Source organism: Microcaecilia unicolor, chromosome 9 (genome assembly GCF_901765095.1).
Source record: "Microcaecilia unicolor chromosome 9, aMicUni1.1, whole genome shotgun sequence".
In the NCBI taxonomy this organism is placed as follows: domain Eukaryota; kingdom Metazoa; phylum Chordata; class Amphibia; order Gymnophiona; family Siphonopidae; genus Microcaecilia; species Microcaecilia unicolor.
In genome coordinates this window covers 68,240,031-68,257,302 of record NC_044039.1, presented here as the reverse complement: position 1 = coordinate 68,257,302, position 17,272 = coordinate 68,240,031, and the positions used below count along the sequence as shown (strand labels likewise).

General features: G+C 47.2%; 1 protein-coding gene across 7 annotated transcripts in view; it reads left to right on the top strand.

Annotated features, from left to right (window-relative positions):
- Positions 1–17,272, top strand: part of CDPF1 (cysteine rich DPF motif domain containing 1) — a 46,805-nt gene that overhangs the window by 15,170 nt on the left and 14,363 nt on the right. For 6 of the 7 annotated variants that reach the window (XM_030214479.1, XM_030214478.1, XM_030214476.1 and 3 more), the window contains one exon: positions 16,449–16,564. In XM_030214479.1, coding sequence (XP_030070339.1) covers positions 16,452–16,564 — 113 coding nt within the window. In that variant the 5' untranslated portion in view covers positions 16,449–16,451. Of the gene's footprint in view, positions 1–6,527; positions 6,531–16,448; positions 16,565–17,272 lie in introns of all 7 variants that reach the window. The other variant, XM_030214473.1, reaches the window with a different exon arrangement.

The window sequence follows — 17,272 nt, the reverse complement described above, 5'->3', positions numbered from 1 at the left end:
TGACTAACTCCCTCAGCTCTAACCCTCGTCATCTCTTCGCCACCCTTAACTCCCTCCTCAAAGTGCCCTCCGCTCCCACCCCCCTCACTCTCTCCTCAATCACTGGCTGACTACTTCCGCGACAAGGTGCAGAAGATCAACCTTGAATTCACCACCAAACCATCTCCTCCTCTTCACCCTATAACCCACTCCCCCAACCAACCAAGGCCTCTTTCTCCTCTTTTCCTGCTATCACCGAAGAGGAAACCGCCCATCTTCTTTCCTCCTCGAAATGCACCACCTGTTCCTCTGACCCCATCCCCACCAACTTACTTAACACCATCTCTCCTACCATCACCCCCCCCCCCATCTGTCATATCCTCAACCTTTCTCTCTCCACTGCAACTGTCCCTGACACCTTCAAGCATGTGTAGTCACGCCACTCCTCAAAAAACCATCACTTGACCCTACCTGTCCCTCCAACATCCGCCCCATTTCCCTCCTACCCTTCCTCTCCAAGATACTTGAACGCGCCGTTCACAGCCGTTGCCTTGATTTTCTCTCCTCTCATGCCATCCTCGATCCACTTCAATCCGGCTTTCGCCCCCTACACTCGACAGAAGCGGCACTATCTAAAGTCTGCAGTGACCTGTTCCTTGCCAAATCCAAAGGTCACTACTCCATCTTCATCCTCCTCGACCTATCCGCTGCTTTTGACACTGTCAATCACAATTTACTTCTTGCCACACTGTCCTCATTTGGGTTCCAGGGCTCTGTCCTCTCCTGGTTCTCCTCTTATCTCTCCCACCGCACCTTCAGAGTACATTCTCATGGCTCTTCCTCCACCCCCATCCCGCTCTCTGTTGGAGTTCCTCAGGGATCTGTCCTTGGACCCCTTCTTTTTTCAATCTACACCTCTTCCCAGGGCTCCCTGATCTCATCTCATGGTTTCCAATATCATCTTTATGCTGACGACACACAGCTTTATCTCTCCACACCGGACATCACTGCGGAAACCCAGGCCAAAGTATCGCCCTGCTTATCCGACATTGCTGCCTGGATGTCCAACTGCCACCTGAAACTGAACATGGCCAAGACTGAGCTTATTGTCTTCCCACCTAAACCCACTTCTCCTCTCCCTCCACTGTCTATCTCAGTTGATAACACCCTCATCGTCCCGTCTCATCTGCCCGCAACCTCGGAGTCATCTTCAACTCCTCCCTCTCCTTCTCTGCGCATATCCAGCAGATAGCCAAGACCTGTCGCTTCTTCCTCTATAACATTAGCAAAATTCGCCCTTTCCTCTCTGAGCACACCACCCGAACTCTCATCCACTCTCTCAATACCTGTCGCGTTCTCGAGGCCCTTGGTATGCTGTCAGGTCCTCGGGGCCGCACTGGGAATCGTGAGCCCTTGGGCCCCTGCCGAGCAGCAGCAGAGGCAGGCAAGACCATCTTGGAATCAGACATACGGAAGAACAGGACTGGAACTCGGGATCGGAAGTAGGCAACTAGAACCGGCAGGACAGGATCCGCTTCACCTGCGCTTGGCCACCGTTCCGCTAGAGTTGAGCTCTAGCGTGCAGGTGGCCGGCAGGACTTGAAGGACAGGGCCGGAACTGGAGACCCAGAGGACCCCCCCTGGGTCTAGGAAACACAAGGGAAACTAGACTAGGAACTAAACTCAGACAGGGAGCTGCTGCACCACCACTAGCAAGAACCAGAAGGCAGACCAAGGAGACAAGACATAGGAACAAAGACTAGGGCAACATGCCAGCAAGGCAGACTGGGGATCAGGGAATACCCAGCGGGTAAACCCACTAGCTAGGAAGCAGCAGGAAACAGGGACCACGCCCGGGCAATAAACACTAGCTAGACAGAGAGACAGGATTCTACTACTACTACTACTACTACTTAGCATTTCTATAGCGCTGCCAGGGTTACGCAGCGCTGTACAAGTTTAAACACGGGGAGGGACAGTCCCTGCTCAAGAGAGCTTACAATCTAACGGTAACAGACTACGCAGTCAGTGTAGGTAACAGGAATGGGGAAGGTGGTTAGGCGCCAAAAGCAAGGGAGAAGAGATGGGCCTTGAGTAAGGACTTGAAGATGGGCAGGGAGGGCGCATGGCGTATGGGCTCAGGAAGTCTGTTCCAGGCATAAGGTGCTGCGAGGCAGAAGGGGCGGAGTCTGGAGTTAGCGGTGGTGGAGAAGGGTACAGATAGGAGTGATTTGTCCAGGATTCAGGATATACACACAGGAAATACAAGCAGGGTAAGCACACAGACTAGGCAAGGCAGGATTCAGGATAAACACTCAGGAAATACAAGCAGGGTTCAAGATAGGCAACAGAGCGAACAGAGTAAACCAGGAAGAACAGGCCAAGGGTCTTGGGCCGGCAGCAGAGCAAACAGAGTAAACCAGGAATATCAAGCCAAGTGTCTGAAGCCACAGCCGCTCCACACACCAAGTGGGAACTCACAAAGGCTGAGGCTTCACATGCAGACAGAGAACAAACATGGACAGAGGCTTCACCCCAAACACAGAGTAAGCCAGGAACAGAGGCAACACCCCAAACACAGAGTAAGCCAGGAACAGAGGCTTCACCCCAAACACAGAGTATGCCAGGAACAGAGGCTTCACCCCAAACACAGAGTAAGCCAGGAACAGAGGCAGGGAAGCCCCCCACGGAAAGACAACAGACACAGAAAGAAGCTGGGCTGGAACCCAGAGAGAGGCTAAGCAGTAGTGCAGCAGATACCTATTAACCTGACCTGGCCTAAGAGCATAACACTTCATGCAAAGGCACTGACTGCAAGCCCAGCACTTCCTTATGAAGGCTCTCACTGATGAGTCACCACCAGCAGGACAGAAGCAGGAAGTTCCTTTCCTCCAAACAGAGGCTTGACACACAGAGGAAGTGAGCCCACAGGAAGGACAAGCAGGAGCCATCTTGAATACTGGCATAGAGAAGGCGGCAGCCATCTTGGAAGAGGCATAGCCCACACAGGTGAGGTCCAGTAAGGCAATCAACACACAGAGCCAGAGAGAAACTAAGAGAGAAAGACACAGAGACAAGCAGAAGCCAGCACAGCCACTGACTCCCAGAAACAGGGTAAGTATGAGGGTGGTCACAACCACAGACGTGACATTACCTCTCGCCTCGACTACTGCAACCTACTCCTCACTGGCCTCCCACTTTGCCATCTGTCCCCACTTCAGTCCGTTCAGAACTCTGCTGCACGTCTTATCTTCCGCCTGGACCGATATACTCATATCACCCCTCTCCTCAAATCACTTCACTGGCTTCCGATCAAGTACCGCATACAGTTCAAGCTTCTACTAACCTACAAATGCACTCGATCTGCAGCCCCTCCTTACCTCTCTACCCTCATCTCCCCTTACGTTCCTACCCGTAACCTCCGCTCTCAAGACAAATCCCTCCTTTCAGTACCCTTCTCCACCACCTCCAACTCCAGGCTCCGCCCTTTCTGCCTCGCCTCACCCCATGCTTGGAATAAACTCCCTGAGCCCATACACCAGGCCCCCTCCCTGCCCATCTTCAAATCCTTACTCAAAGCCCACCTCTTCAATGTCGCCTTAGGCACCTAACCACTATACCTCTATTCAAGAAATCTCGACTGCCCCAGCTTGACATTTCGTCCATTAGATTGTAAGCTCCTTTGAGCAGGGACTGTCCTTTTTAGTTAAACTGTATAGCGCTGCGTAACCCTAGTAGCGCTCTAGAAATGTTTAGTAGTAGTAGTTGTACCGTCCAAGATGAACCAGTGATTCAAAAAATTCTTTACATCGCTCAAGGTTGGTTATTCGGTTATTAAGTATATCTTATCTTATTATAATTCACAACTTAAGGCACTAGATTTTGTTTGGTAATCACTTCATCTTTATTAAAAGAATATTTTATTGTCGTTTAAAGATTAATTTTTTGTTACATTTTTATTTCATTTTATGCTGTTTTTGTTCCTCAAATATTTTTCGATTCTTTTTCAATTTTTATGTTATATGATGATATAAATATAAGTATGAAAATTACATATTATATCCTTCCTTTTGAAGAATTTTGTGTCATATAATGATTGAATTTTCTTTACAATTTCATGATTTACTATACAACAAACGATTTACACTTGTCTTCCATTTTCACTTTCAATATTTTATTATTTCTTTTATTATTTTTTTTACTATTTTTTGACAGTTTATGTTTGACTATCAATTTTTCATTTTCTTTAAAAAATATATATATTATTTTACTGTTTTTTAATGCATTTCATAAAGTAACATTTCTTGAGTCTCCCTTGGAGTATATGAAAGGTCCTTTTCACACATAATTTTACCAGTACAAATACTTATTTCAGATTTAAACTTTTATTTTGAACATAATTTCAGATTTTAAATATAAATTCACAGATTGTTTTATTTATGATTCTCTATTATGGACAATGCAATTATTTTCAATAATATATTTTTTACATATGGTTTACATATACCTGGTATTGTTTACACAGATTATTAGAAATAATGAATAATATATAGCATAAAATATATTCACTCCATACTGAAATCTTATGGAAATTTCTCCTATGCATAACCGTATATGTAATATGTGCTTTTTAAAAAACATTTTTAACAAAAATGTTTTATTTGATGTAAGTCTCTTAAATATAAATGTAGATGAATTATACGCTTGCAGATTTTATGATTTATTTTATTTTCGTCAATGCTTTTCATTTAAACATTTCTTCTGTATTTATGTCACTAATATTTTGTATGTATTTGTCACAATTATTTTATAAAACATTTTTTCTTTTAAATGATTTTTTAGACTCCTGAGGCAGGCCTGTGGCCGAAACACAGTACTATGTCGAGTCTACAATAAAGTTTATTCTTCTTTATATCACCATAGTCTCGGCGTCCTGAAGTCATTGGTCCACTTCCCACTTTTGTTTTTCTGTAAGGTTCATGTGGAACAGACACATTATGGAATCGTACAGCGGAAGAGTTATATTATGTCCATTGCGTGCTTTGGTTTCGTTGTGTTGCAGAGTTCAGGCATTTAAAGTAGGGTATGCATTTTTGAACAGGTTAGTTTTTAGTGATTTCCGGAAGTTTATGTGGTCATACGTTGTTTTCACGGCTTTTGGTAATGCGTTCCACAGTTGTGTACCTATGTAGGAAAAACTGGATGTATAAATTGATTTGTATTTGAGTCCTTTGCAGTTTGGGTATTGGAGATTTAGATATGTTCATGATGATCCGGATGTGTGTCTGATTGGTAGGTCTATGAGGTCTGTCATGTATCCCAGGGCATCACCGTGGATGATTTTATGAACCAGGGTGTAGATTTTGAAAGCAATACGTTCTTTGATTGGGAGCCAGTGCAGTTTATCACGGAGGGGTTTTGCGCTTTCAAATCGCGTTTTTCCAAGTATAATCCTGGCTGCTGTGTTTTGGGCGGTCTGAAGTTTCTTTATGATTTGTTCTTTGCATCCCGCATAAATTCCGTTGCAGTAGTCTACATGGCTTAGTACCATTGATTGTATCAGGTTGCTAAATGTTTCCCTCAGGAAGAATGGTTTCACGCGTTTAAGTTTCCACATTGAGTGGAACATTTTCTTTGTTGTGGATTTCACTTGGCTCTCTAGTGTGAGGTTGCGTTCTAATGTAACGCTGAGGATTTTCAGGCTGTCTGAGATAGGGAGGGTGTAATTTGAGGTGTTTATATTTGTGGGGTTGTCCGCATTGTATTGGGATGAGAGGATGAGACAGTGTGTTTTTTCTGTATTGAGTTATAAGTACATAAGTACATAAGTAGTGCCATACTGGGAAAGACCAAAGGTCCATCTAGCCCAGCATCCTGTCACCGACAGTGGCCAATCCAGGTCAAGGGCACCTGGCACGCTCCCCAAACGTAAAAACATTCCAGACAAGTTATACCTAAAAATGCGGAATTTTTCCAAGTCCATTTAATAGCGGTCTATGGACTTGTCCTTTAGGAATCTATCTAACCCCTTTTTAAACTCCGTCAAGCTAACCGCCCGTACCACGTTCTCCGGCAACGAATTCCAGAGTCTAATTACACGTTGGGTGAAGAAATATTTTCTCCGATTCGTTTTAAATTTACCACACTGTAGCTTCAACTCATGCCCTCTAGTCCTAGTATTTTTGGATAGCGTGAACAGTCGCTTCACATCCACCCGATCCATTCCACTCATTATTTATACACTTCTATCATATCTCCCCTCAGCCGTCTCTTCTCCAAGCTGAAAAGCCCTAGCCTTCTCAGCCTCTCTTCATAGGAAAGTCGTCCCATCCCCACTATCATTTTCGTCGCCCTTCGCTGTACCTTTTCCAATTCTACTATATCTTTTTTGAGATACGGAGACCAGTACTGAACACAATACTCCAGGTGCGGTCGCACCATGGAGCGATACAACGGCATTATAACATCCGCACACCTGGACTCCATACCCTTCCTAATAACACCCAACATTCTATTCGCTTTCCTAGCCGCAGCAGCACACTGAGCAGAAGGTTTCAGCGTATCATCGACGACGACACCCAGATCCCTTTCTTGATCCGTAACTCCTAACGTGGAACCTTGCAAGACGTAGCTATAATTCGGGTTCCTCTTACCCACATGCATCACTTTGCACTTGTCAACATTGAACTTCATCTGCCACTTGCACGCCCATTCTCCCAGTCTCGCAAGGTCCTCCTGTAATCGTTCACATTCCTCCTGCGACTTGACGACCCTGAATAATTTTGTGTCATCGGCGAATTTAATTACCTCACTAGTTATTCCCATCTCTAGGTCATTTATAAATACATTAAAAAGCAACGGACCCAGCACAGACCCCTGCGGGACCCCACTAACTACCCTCCTCCACTGAGAATACTGGCCACGCAATCCTACTCTCTGCTTCCTATCTTTCAACCAGTTCTTAATCCATAATAATACCCTACCTCCGATTCCATGACTCTGCAATTTCTTCAGGAGTCTTTCGTGCGGCACTTTGTCAAACGCCTTCTGAAAATCCAGATATACAATATCAACCGGCACCCCATTGTCCACATGTTTGCTTACCCCCTCAAAAAAATGCATTAGATTGGTGAGGCAAGACTTCCCATTTGCCCATGAGTCCATGATGTTCAAGCTGAGTTTGATTTCGTTGGTGATTTCTGTCAGATCATGTTTGTAAGGAATGTATATTGTGGCATCGCCTGCATAGAAAGTCATGGGATAGGAGGCAATATTCTGTTGTGGATTAAAAATGGTTACAAGATAGAAAACAGAGAGTAGGGTTAAATGGTCAGTATTCTCAGCGGAGAAGGGTAGATAGTGGGGTTCCCTTGGGGTCTGTGTTGGGAGGGACCGCTGTTTTTTAACATATTTATAAATGATGATCTAGAGATGGGAATAATTAGTGAGGTAATTAAATTTGCTAATGACAAAGAGGGGCATTTTTTAAAGGGACGTCCAAGTTGTGATTTGGACGTCCTTGCAAAACGGTGAAATCCAGGGACAGGGAAACCCGTATTTTCGAAAAAAGATGGATGTCCATCTTTCATTTTGAAAATACCGTCAGAGACGTCCATCTTCCAATTTATGTTGAAAGATGGACGTCCTCTTTCGAAAATGAGCCCAAAAGTTATTCAAACTTTATTTTTATTTTATTATTTAGATTTTGCTCATACCTTTTTCAGTAGTAGCTCAAGGTGAGTTACATTCAGGTACACTGGATATTTCTCTGTCCCAGGAGGGCTTACAATCTACGTTTGTACCTGAGGCAATGGAGGGTTAAGTGACTTGCCGAAGGTCACAAGGAGCAGCAGTGGGGTTTGAAGTGGCCACCTCTGGATTGCAAAACCAGTACTCTAACCACTAGGCCACCCCTCCAAGAGGATTATGAAAAATTGCAAGAGGACCTTGGGAGACTGGGCATCCAAATGGCAGAAGACTTTTAATGTGAGCAAGTGCAAAGTGATGCATGTGGGAAACAGAAACCGAAACCATAGTTATGTGACGCAGGGTTCCACTTTAGAAGTCACCAACCAGGGAAAGGATCTAGGTGTTTATCATCAACAATAACACCTAGATCCTTTCCCTGGTTGAAACCCTCTGCACAGTGATGGCTAAGAAAACAAATAGAGTGTTAGAAATGGAAAACAAAACTGAGAATGTTATAATGCCGTTGTATTGCTCCATGGTGTGACCGCACTTCGAGTACTATGTACAGTTCTGGTCACCACATCTCAAAAAAGATATAGAATTTAAAAAGGTACAGAGAAGGGTGACAAAAATGATAAAGGGGATGGGATGACTTCCGTATGAGGAAAGGCTAAAGCTGCTAGGACTCGAGCTTGGAGAAGAGACGGCTGAGGGGAGATATGATAGAGGTTTATAAAATATTGAGTGGAGTGGAACAGGTAAATGTGAATCGCTCGTTTACTCTTTCCAAAAATACTAGGACTAGGGGGCACGCAAAGAAGCTACTAAGTAGTACATTTAAAATGAATCTGCTAAGTGCTGCAGCTAAATTTCCTAAAATTTTCATATGTAATATGTAAACATAATATGTAATGTAATGCATATTTCCTTGTCATCAAGCAGATGAAGCCATTATGTATGGGTTGTGTCCATCAACCAGCAGGGGGAGATAGAGAGCACTTAACTTTTCACAGTGCCTCATGGCCAGCCAACTCCACTGCCTCTTCAGTATTCTCTATCTCCCCAAGCAGGGTGGCTGCAGCTTCTTCGAGCTCCATCAAAAATCTGCCTGGGGGTGGCTCCTGGCTTGCCAGTTGTTAGCCGGGGTGTTAGAGGCTATAGCAGCTTCACTTTGAAGGCACATAGGTTAGCCCTTACCCTGCCTTACCCATGCCCCCGTGGATGTGGACATATTAGGTTGCTTTTCCTTGTCCTTTCCCACTCAGTGGATGCAGGCACATTAGTTCGCCTTTCCCTGCCTTTCCCACTCATCTGAGCCTCCGGAGTTCTTATTACCTCTGCTTTCCTCACAGCGTTTAAAAAAAAAATGGAACAGAGGTTTTCCTTTGATTCTTCTATGGGACCGGAGCTGTGATACTCGGTCCGGTGAGGTAAGAGTGTTTTCTAACTCCTCCTGGGTGGGCCCGCGATCGGGGCGTTTTTGGCGTGACACCGCCATTTTGAATTTTCCCACCGTTTTCGGCGATGGCTGCAGAGAATGTAAAGCGCTGTTCCCGGTGTGGCAAGCGCAAATCAGCAGCGGGGCTCTGTAAATCGTGCTGTACAGGAGTAAGAACCGGCCCGAGCATGGCGAGCGATGATTCTTCCCGCTCAGAGCTGGCAGCGGACGCCATTTTGAATTCTGCGCATGGCGCGGCCTCCGTAGAGACGGAAAGCACTGAGCCCGGGGGGGGGGGGGGGACCTCGAATTGAGACTATTCAGGGAGCAGCTAGCCCCGGACGGGAGCTGGGTGCCCAGGGCGAGTTTTTCTCCCCTGATTTTGTGTTATTATTGCATAAAGCATACATGCTGAAAAGAGCTCTCCCTCAAGGGTTGTCTGAGGCCCCTTCTATTGTCCCTCCCCCCCCCCCCCCCCCCGGTGGATTCTGGCCTGGGACTGCCCGCTGAGGCTATTTTCCCTGATAATTGGCATAAAGAAAAGCGTAGAAGGGCTAATTCCCCTTCAGATTGTGGTGCACCTCCTTTTTCCCCCTCGTGGTCGGGCTGTGAGGACTCGGAGAGTTCTGGCAGGCCTTCATGGTCTGAGGAGCCAGAGTCAGGTGCAGAATTACCACAGGATCTGGATGATCCCTCCGTGGTGAGGATTTTCCACCGTGATGAGCTGCCAGCGCTTATTTCAGATGCCCTACAGGTCCTTTCTATTGAAGAGCCTGACAGTGGCATGGCCTCCTCTGTGAATCCTAGTACCAAAAAGCCTGCTCGAGCCTTTCCTTTGCATGACTCCATCCAAGAGCTTATTTCCGCTCAGTGGGCTGACCCCGAAGGACCTTTGAAAGTTTCCAGGGCTATGGGGCAATTATACCCTCTGCGTGAGGAGCATTTGGCTCGCTTTGCAATGCCTAAAGTAGATGCCCTAGTCACTGCGGTGACAAAGAGAACTACGCTCCCTGTGGAAGGAGGAGTTGCCCTGAAGGATATACAAGACCATAGGCTGGAAGCAGCACTTAAACGGTCCTTTGAAATTGCAGGTCTTACTGTTCGGGCGTCTGCATGCAGTTGTTATGCTGCTAGAGCCTGCCTGGCGTGGTTGCAACAGGCAGTGGATCAGCCCGGAGATGGAGTGGAGCCCTTCTCGGATGTGGCTCCGCGGCTGGAGTCGGCCTTGTCCTTTTTGGCTGATGCCCTTTTATGATATTGTCAGAGCTTCGGCTAAACAAATGGCAGTAGCAGTGGCGGCTCGCCGTCTTATTTGGTTACGACATTGGGCAGCGGACATGGCCTCTAAGCAAAGGTTGGTGAAGTTGCCCTTTCAAGGCCTTCTCCTATTTGGTGAGGAGTTGGAAAAAACAATTGTTAAAGGCCTGGGAGATCCTAAACCCCAGTGCGTGCCCAAAGATAGGCTGAGGCCTTCCTCCAAGGGCCAGGCGGTCCACTCCTCTTATAGACCTCGCTTCCGTGAAGCTAGAAGGTACCGCCCGGGGCGTTCTGCTGGGTTCACTTCTCGTGCCCGTTTTTCAGCAGAGGAACTCTTTTCGCTCGGACAAGCGTTCCGCAGCCACCGGCTCTAGGCCTGGAGTTCAGGGGCGACCCTCTCAATGATGGTGCGCTGGCCCCCTCCTCACTTCCTGTCATCGGAGGACGTCTTTCCCTCTTTGCCGAGGAGTGGGCCAATATTTCCTCAGATCAGTGGGTTCTGGACCTGATCAGAGATGGCTACAGAATAGAATTCAACGCCCCAGTAAGAGACGTGTTTGTGGAGTCCCGATGCGGTTCTGCCGCCAAACGGGCGGCGGTAGAGGAGACTTTGCAAGGTCTGATTCAGTTAGGGGCCGTGTCCCCGGTACCTCCCGCCGAACACGGCTAAGGCCGATACTCCATCTACTTTTTGGTGCCGCGAAAAGGTGGGTCTTTTCGCCCTATTCTGGACTTTAAAGAATTAATCAAGTCCCTGAGAGTGCGGCATTTCCACATGGAAACCCTGCGCTCCGTCATTGCTGCGGTACAGCCAGGAGAGTTTCTCATGTCTCTAGACCTGAAAGAAGCTTACTTGCACATACCAATTTGGCCCCCGCACCAGAAGTTTGCGGTGTTGGGAAAACATTTCCAGTTCCGGGCCTTCCCTTTTGGCCTCGCCACAGCTCCCCGAACCTTTTTGAAGGTAATGGTGGTAGTAGCTGCTTTGCTCAGGCGAGAAGGTATCAGGGTTCACCCGTACCTAGACGACTGGCTCATCAGAGCAGACTCTGTAACAGAGAGCTATCAAGCTACAGCCAGAGTGGTCTCAGTACTTCAATCTGTAGGCTGGGTCGTCAATATGGCCAAAAGTCACCTGACCCCCTCGCAATCTCTAGAATATTTGGGGGCCAGGTTCGACACAGACTCGGGCTATGTATACCTACCCGAGCTAAGGCGGTGCAAGCTTCAGAATCAGGTCCGTCTGCTCCTGAGGATGCCCCGCCTGCGAGCTTGGGACATTGTCCAGCTGCTGGGATCGATGACAGCCACATTGGAAGTGGTGCCCTGGGCGAGAGCGCACCTGAGACCTCTACAGTATTCCCTACTTCAAAGATGGTCTCCAGTTTCTCAGGATTATCAATGCAGACTTTCTTGGCTCCCTGCAGCCCGACTCAGCATGGAGTGGTGGCTCTCAAACAGCATGCTGCGGCGAGGAATGCCGCTGGTGCTCCCCGATTGGTGTCTAGTAGTGACAGATGCCAGCCTGAAGTGCTGGGGCGCACATTGCAAGGGGAAGCATGCCCAGGGTCTATGGACACCCGAGGAGTCAGAGTGGTCCATCAACCGCCTGGAGTTGAAAGTGGTGTTTCAGGCGCTTCTGGCCTTTCAAGTGACCCTGGAAGGACTGGCTGTCAGAGTGATGTCGGACAACACAACAGCAGTGGCCTACATAAATCGACAAGGCGGCACTCAGTGCAGAGCACTGGCTGCGCAGGCCGAACAGATTTGCCACTGGGCCGAGCTGCATCTTCAGTTTCTGTCGGCAGCTCACATTGCAGGTCAGAGCAACGTGCAAGGCGATTATCTAAGCAAGCATTAGATCGATCCAGCAGAATGGGAACTAGCAGACGAAGTATTCCTGCAGATATGTGCCAAATGGGGCAAGCCCGTGATGGATCTTATGGCGACAAGTTCAAATGCCAAAGTCCTCGCTCGGCAGGGTTGGATGCCTTGACTGAGCCCTGGCCTCCAGGCCTACTATATGTGTTCCCTCCGTGGCCCTTGATAGGGCGCGTGCTCCTGCGGATTCGGCTGCACCCAGGAGAAGTGGTCCTCATCGCCCCGGATTGGCCCAGGAGGCCTTGGTATGCGGACCTCCGACAGATGCTAGTAGAGGCTTCCCTTCCTTTACCTCTGGTACCGAACCTGTTGTCACAGGGCCCGGTAGCCATGGAGGACGTCTGCCGCATTGGTCTTATGGCATGGCGATTGAGAGGGTGCAATTGAGGGACAAAGGCTATTCAAACACAGTCATTTCCACTCTCCTGCAGGCCCGCAAGCGTTCCACTTCCATGGCTTATGCCAGGATTTGGTGCCAGTTTGAGTCTTGGTGTGCTTCAAAAGTGATCACACCCATGTGGGCTCCTGTCTCGCCGATTCTGGACTTTTTGCAGGATGGTGTACAAATAGGCTTGGCCTATAATTCCCTGCGGGTGCAAGTGGCAGTGTTGGCCTCCCTTCGTGGTAAGGTTGAAGGCGTGTCTTTAGCTGCTCATCCAGATGTGGCACGGTTTCTTAGTGGGGTGCTTCGGCTCCAGCCTTCCGTGCGAGCACCCTGTCCAGCTTGGAATCTGGGGCTAGTTTTGAAGGCCCTGCAGGCTTCTCCTTTTGAGCCGCTTCGGCGAGCATCGGAGAAAGATTTGACACTAAAGGCCGTTTTTCTTGTGGCGATTACTTCGGCGAGACGGGTGTCAGAGCTCCAGGCGCTGTCCTGTAGAGACCCATTTCTGCAATTCTCAGAGTCCGGGGTCACGGTTCGGACCTTGCCTTCCTTCATGCCTAAGGTGGTTTCAGCGTTTCACCTAAACCAGCCTATTTTCTTGCCCTCCTTTGATAAGGAGGAGTTTCCAGAATCTTTTGGGCAGTTGCACCTGTTGGATGTGCGCAGGACTCTGCTGCAGTATCTGCAAGTTACTATCTCTTTCAGGATCTATGATCATCTGTTTGTTTTGCTATCAGGTCCTCGCAGAGGGTCTCCAGCATCTAAAGCCACTGGCTCAAAGAAACTATCTTTTCAGCTTATCTACTTGCCGGCCGGTCTCCGCCTGTAGCCTTTATAAGGCGCATTCTACCAGAGCGATTTCTTCCTCTTGGCCTGAAACTGGAGCACTCTCTCGTCAAGAGATATGCAGTGCAGCAACATGGGCCTAAGCTCTCTTTTGCCCGACATTACAGGCTGGATGTGGCTGCTAGGAGGGATGCGCGTTTTGGAGCACAAGTGCTAGCGCGTGGTGTGACCTGTTCCCACCCTATATAGGGATTGCTTTGTTACATCCCATACGTAATGGCTTCATCTGCTTGATGACAAGGAAGGGAAAATTAGGTTCTTACCTTGGTAATTTTCTTTCCTTTAGTCATAGCAGATGAAGCCATGAGCCCTCCCTGTATGATTGTCTGTATGCTGTGAATCTGTTTCAGGTTCTGTTCTTGTTTCCTGAAGTTCCTTCCTTGGGAGAAAGTTAGAAAACAGTCTTCAGGATTCATGTTCACTTATAGGAGGATGAGTCCATTCCCTCCAGTTTATGTTTTGGAGGATGAGTTTATTCCCTCCAGGAGGTTGCGTGTATCCCCTCCAGTTATACAATAAGGGGAACGAGTTTATTTCCTCCAGGAGGATGTGTTCATTCCCTCCTTTTGAGTTCATGCCCTTGTTAAGGAGCCATTGTTCGCTGTGAGGAAAGTTCATGTTATTCCCATTGTGGTTTGCCATACTGCTTTGGAAGCTTCAAATACTGAAGAGGCAGTGGAGCGGCTGGCCACGAGGCACTGTGAAAAGCTGAGTGCTCTCTATCTCCCCCTGCTGGTTGATGGACACAACCCATACGTAATGGCTTCATCTGCTATGACTAAAGGAAAGAAAATTACCAAGGTAAGAACCTAATTTTCCCATGTTGCCTGACCAATTTACTTCAATTCTTTGAAGAAGTAAACAAACGTGGACAAAGGGGACCCGGTTGATATTGTGTATCTGGATTTTCAAAAGGCGTTTGACAAGGTACCTCATGAAAGGCTACAGAGGAAATTGGAGGGAATGGGATAGGAGGAAAAGTCCTATTGTGGATTAAAAACTGGTTGAAGGATAGGAAACAGAGAGTGAAGTTAAATGGGCAGTATTCACAATGGAGAAGGGTAGTTAATGGGGTTCCTCAGGGGTCTGTGCTAGGACCGCTGCTTTTTAATATATTTATAAATGATTTAGAGATGGGAGTAACTAGCAAGGTAATTAAATTTGCTGATGACACAAAGTTATTCAAAGTCGTTAACTCGCGACAGGATTGTGAAAAATTACAGAAGGACCTTACGAGACTGGGAGACTGGGCGGCTAGATGGCAGATGACATTTAATGTGAGCAAGTGCAAGGTGATGCATGTTGGAAAAAAGAACCCAAATTATAGCTAAGTCATGCAAGGTTCCACGTTAGGAGTTACGGACCAAGAAAGGGATCTGGGTGTCGTCATCGATAATACACTGAAACCTTCTGCTCAGTGTGCTGCTGCGGCTCGGAAAGCGAATAGAATGTTGGGTATTATTAGGAAAGGTATGGAAAACAGGTGTGAGGATGTTATAATGCCGTTATATCGCTCCATGGTGCGACAGCATCTTGAGTATTGTGTTCAATTCTGGTCACCGCATCTCAAGAAAGATATAGTGGAACTGGAAAAGGTGCAGCGAAGGGCGACTAAAATGATAGCGGGGATGGGACGACTTCCCTATGAAGAAAGACTAAGGAAGCTAGGGCTTTTCAGCTTGGAGAAGAAACGGCTGAGGGGACACATGATAGAGGTATATAAAATAATGAGTGGAGTGGAACAGGTGGATGTGAAGCGTCTGTTCATGCTTTCCAAAAATACTAGGACTAGGGGGCATGCGATGAAACTACAGTGTAGTAAAATTAAAACAAATCGGAGAAAACTTTTCTTCACCCAAAGCGTAATTAAACTCTGGAATTCGTTGCCGGAGAACGTGGTGAAGGCGGTTAGCTTGGCAGAGTTTAAAAAGGGGTTAGACGGTTTCCTAAAGGACAAGTCCATAAACCGCTACTAAATGGACTGGGGAAAAATCCACAATTCCAGGAATAACATGTATAGAATGTTTGTACGTTTGGGAAGCTTGCCAGGTGCCCTTGGCCTGGATTGGCCGCTGTCGTGGACAGGATGCTGGGCTCGATGGACCTTTGGTCTTTTCCCAGTGTGGCATTACTTATGTACCTTCATACACAGAAGCTGTTGTTAATTGGTTTTAAATTTTGGTTCTTTATTCTTTGTAACTGAAAAATTCTTTCACTAAAAATATTTTTTTTAAACGAATCTGAGAAAACATTTCTTCACTCAATAAATAATTAAACTCTGGAAGTCATTGCCAGATAATGTGGTAAAAGCAGTTAGCTTAGCAGGGTTTAAAAAAGGTTTGGATAATTTCCTAAAAGAAAATTTCATAAGCCATTATTAAGATGGACTTAGGAAAATCCACTGTATATTTTAGGATAAGCAGCATAAAATCTGTTTTACTCTTCTGGGATCTTGCCAGGTAGTTGTGACCTGGATTGGCCACTCTTGGAAACAGGATACTGGGCTTAATGAACATTTAGTCTGTCCCAGTATGGCAGTGCTTATGTTCTTATGTGATTGAGCCCATATTTCCCAATAGGCAGCATCTGTGAGGGGAGGGAAGAGGGGGTTCTGCGACACTCTAACAGTTTGATCCTTGAAAGTAGCCCAGTTATAGGAGGTGGTGCCCATTTCATCATGGTCCTTCTTTGGAGTGGACCATCGCATCTTTTCCGGAAGAAGTATCTCCAGCTTTGTTGTCCTTAGACAGGGTACATTAACAATATGTTTCCTGCCCTTGGGCTTAAGGGGTAAATATGTCCTTGGGCAGTAAATATATTGTTAATGATTTTGGATAAGCATTTTCTGCTACACAATAGTTAATTCTTGTATTCCCTTTTGCAGTCGCAAAGCCTGGGTACTTAAATACTGAATATAAAATGTTCCGATTTACTCCAGCTTGAAAATTATGCATTTTTTTTTGTTTCAACATCTAGCACATGGAGTCCAGTACAAATGCCCCCATGAAAAGAGTATTTGAATGTAAGCTTTGCAGGTTAACAGCACCATATAGCTATTATGGACAGAAGCCTCCAAACACCCATTCAATTGTGTAAGTACAATCTTTTACACTTTTTTTGTATTTTGAATAGTAAATTATTGAGATTACATATTAGTGTTCATAAACACAAGATAACAGATCACAGAAGACTATCATAGCCGCCGAGAGGGGGTGGCATGGGGGACAAAATTCCGCGGGCCCGGGCTTCCAGGGGGGGCCCGGCGCCGCAGTCCCACCCGCCCTCCGTCGTTCACCGTCTGCCACAGGGCCGGGCTCCCTGCATTGAAATCATAGCGCCTCTCACCTCCGTGTGAAAGCGCTGCAGGCAGCATCAGATCACTTCCCTTTGGGCCTCCTTCCCTCCCTGTGTCCCGCCCTCGTCTGACGTAACTTCCACGAGGGTGGGACACAAGGAGGGAAGGAGGGCCGAAGGGAGGCGATCTGCTGCCTGCAGCGCTTTCACACGGAGGTGAGAGGCGCTGTGATTTCAATGCATGGGGCCCGGCATGGTGGCAGACAGAGGAGGGCGACTGGGGGGGAGTGGCGGCGACCTCGAGGGGGGGAGGGGGGAGCGGCAATGGGGGCGGGGCCCTGGGCCCTGCCCAGTCTCTCGGCAGCCCTGCAGACTATAGAAGTTACAGTGTATGTAGGTATATAGAGTCACAGGGAAAAAAGTGACCTACTCAAAGTAATTTAAGATCAGTAGCAGAAGCTAGACTTGCAGTCAGGTCACATGGTTCCCAGCTTATTAATGCAGCC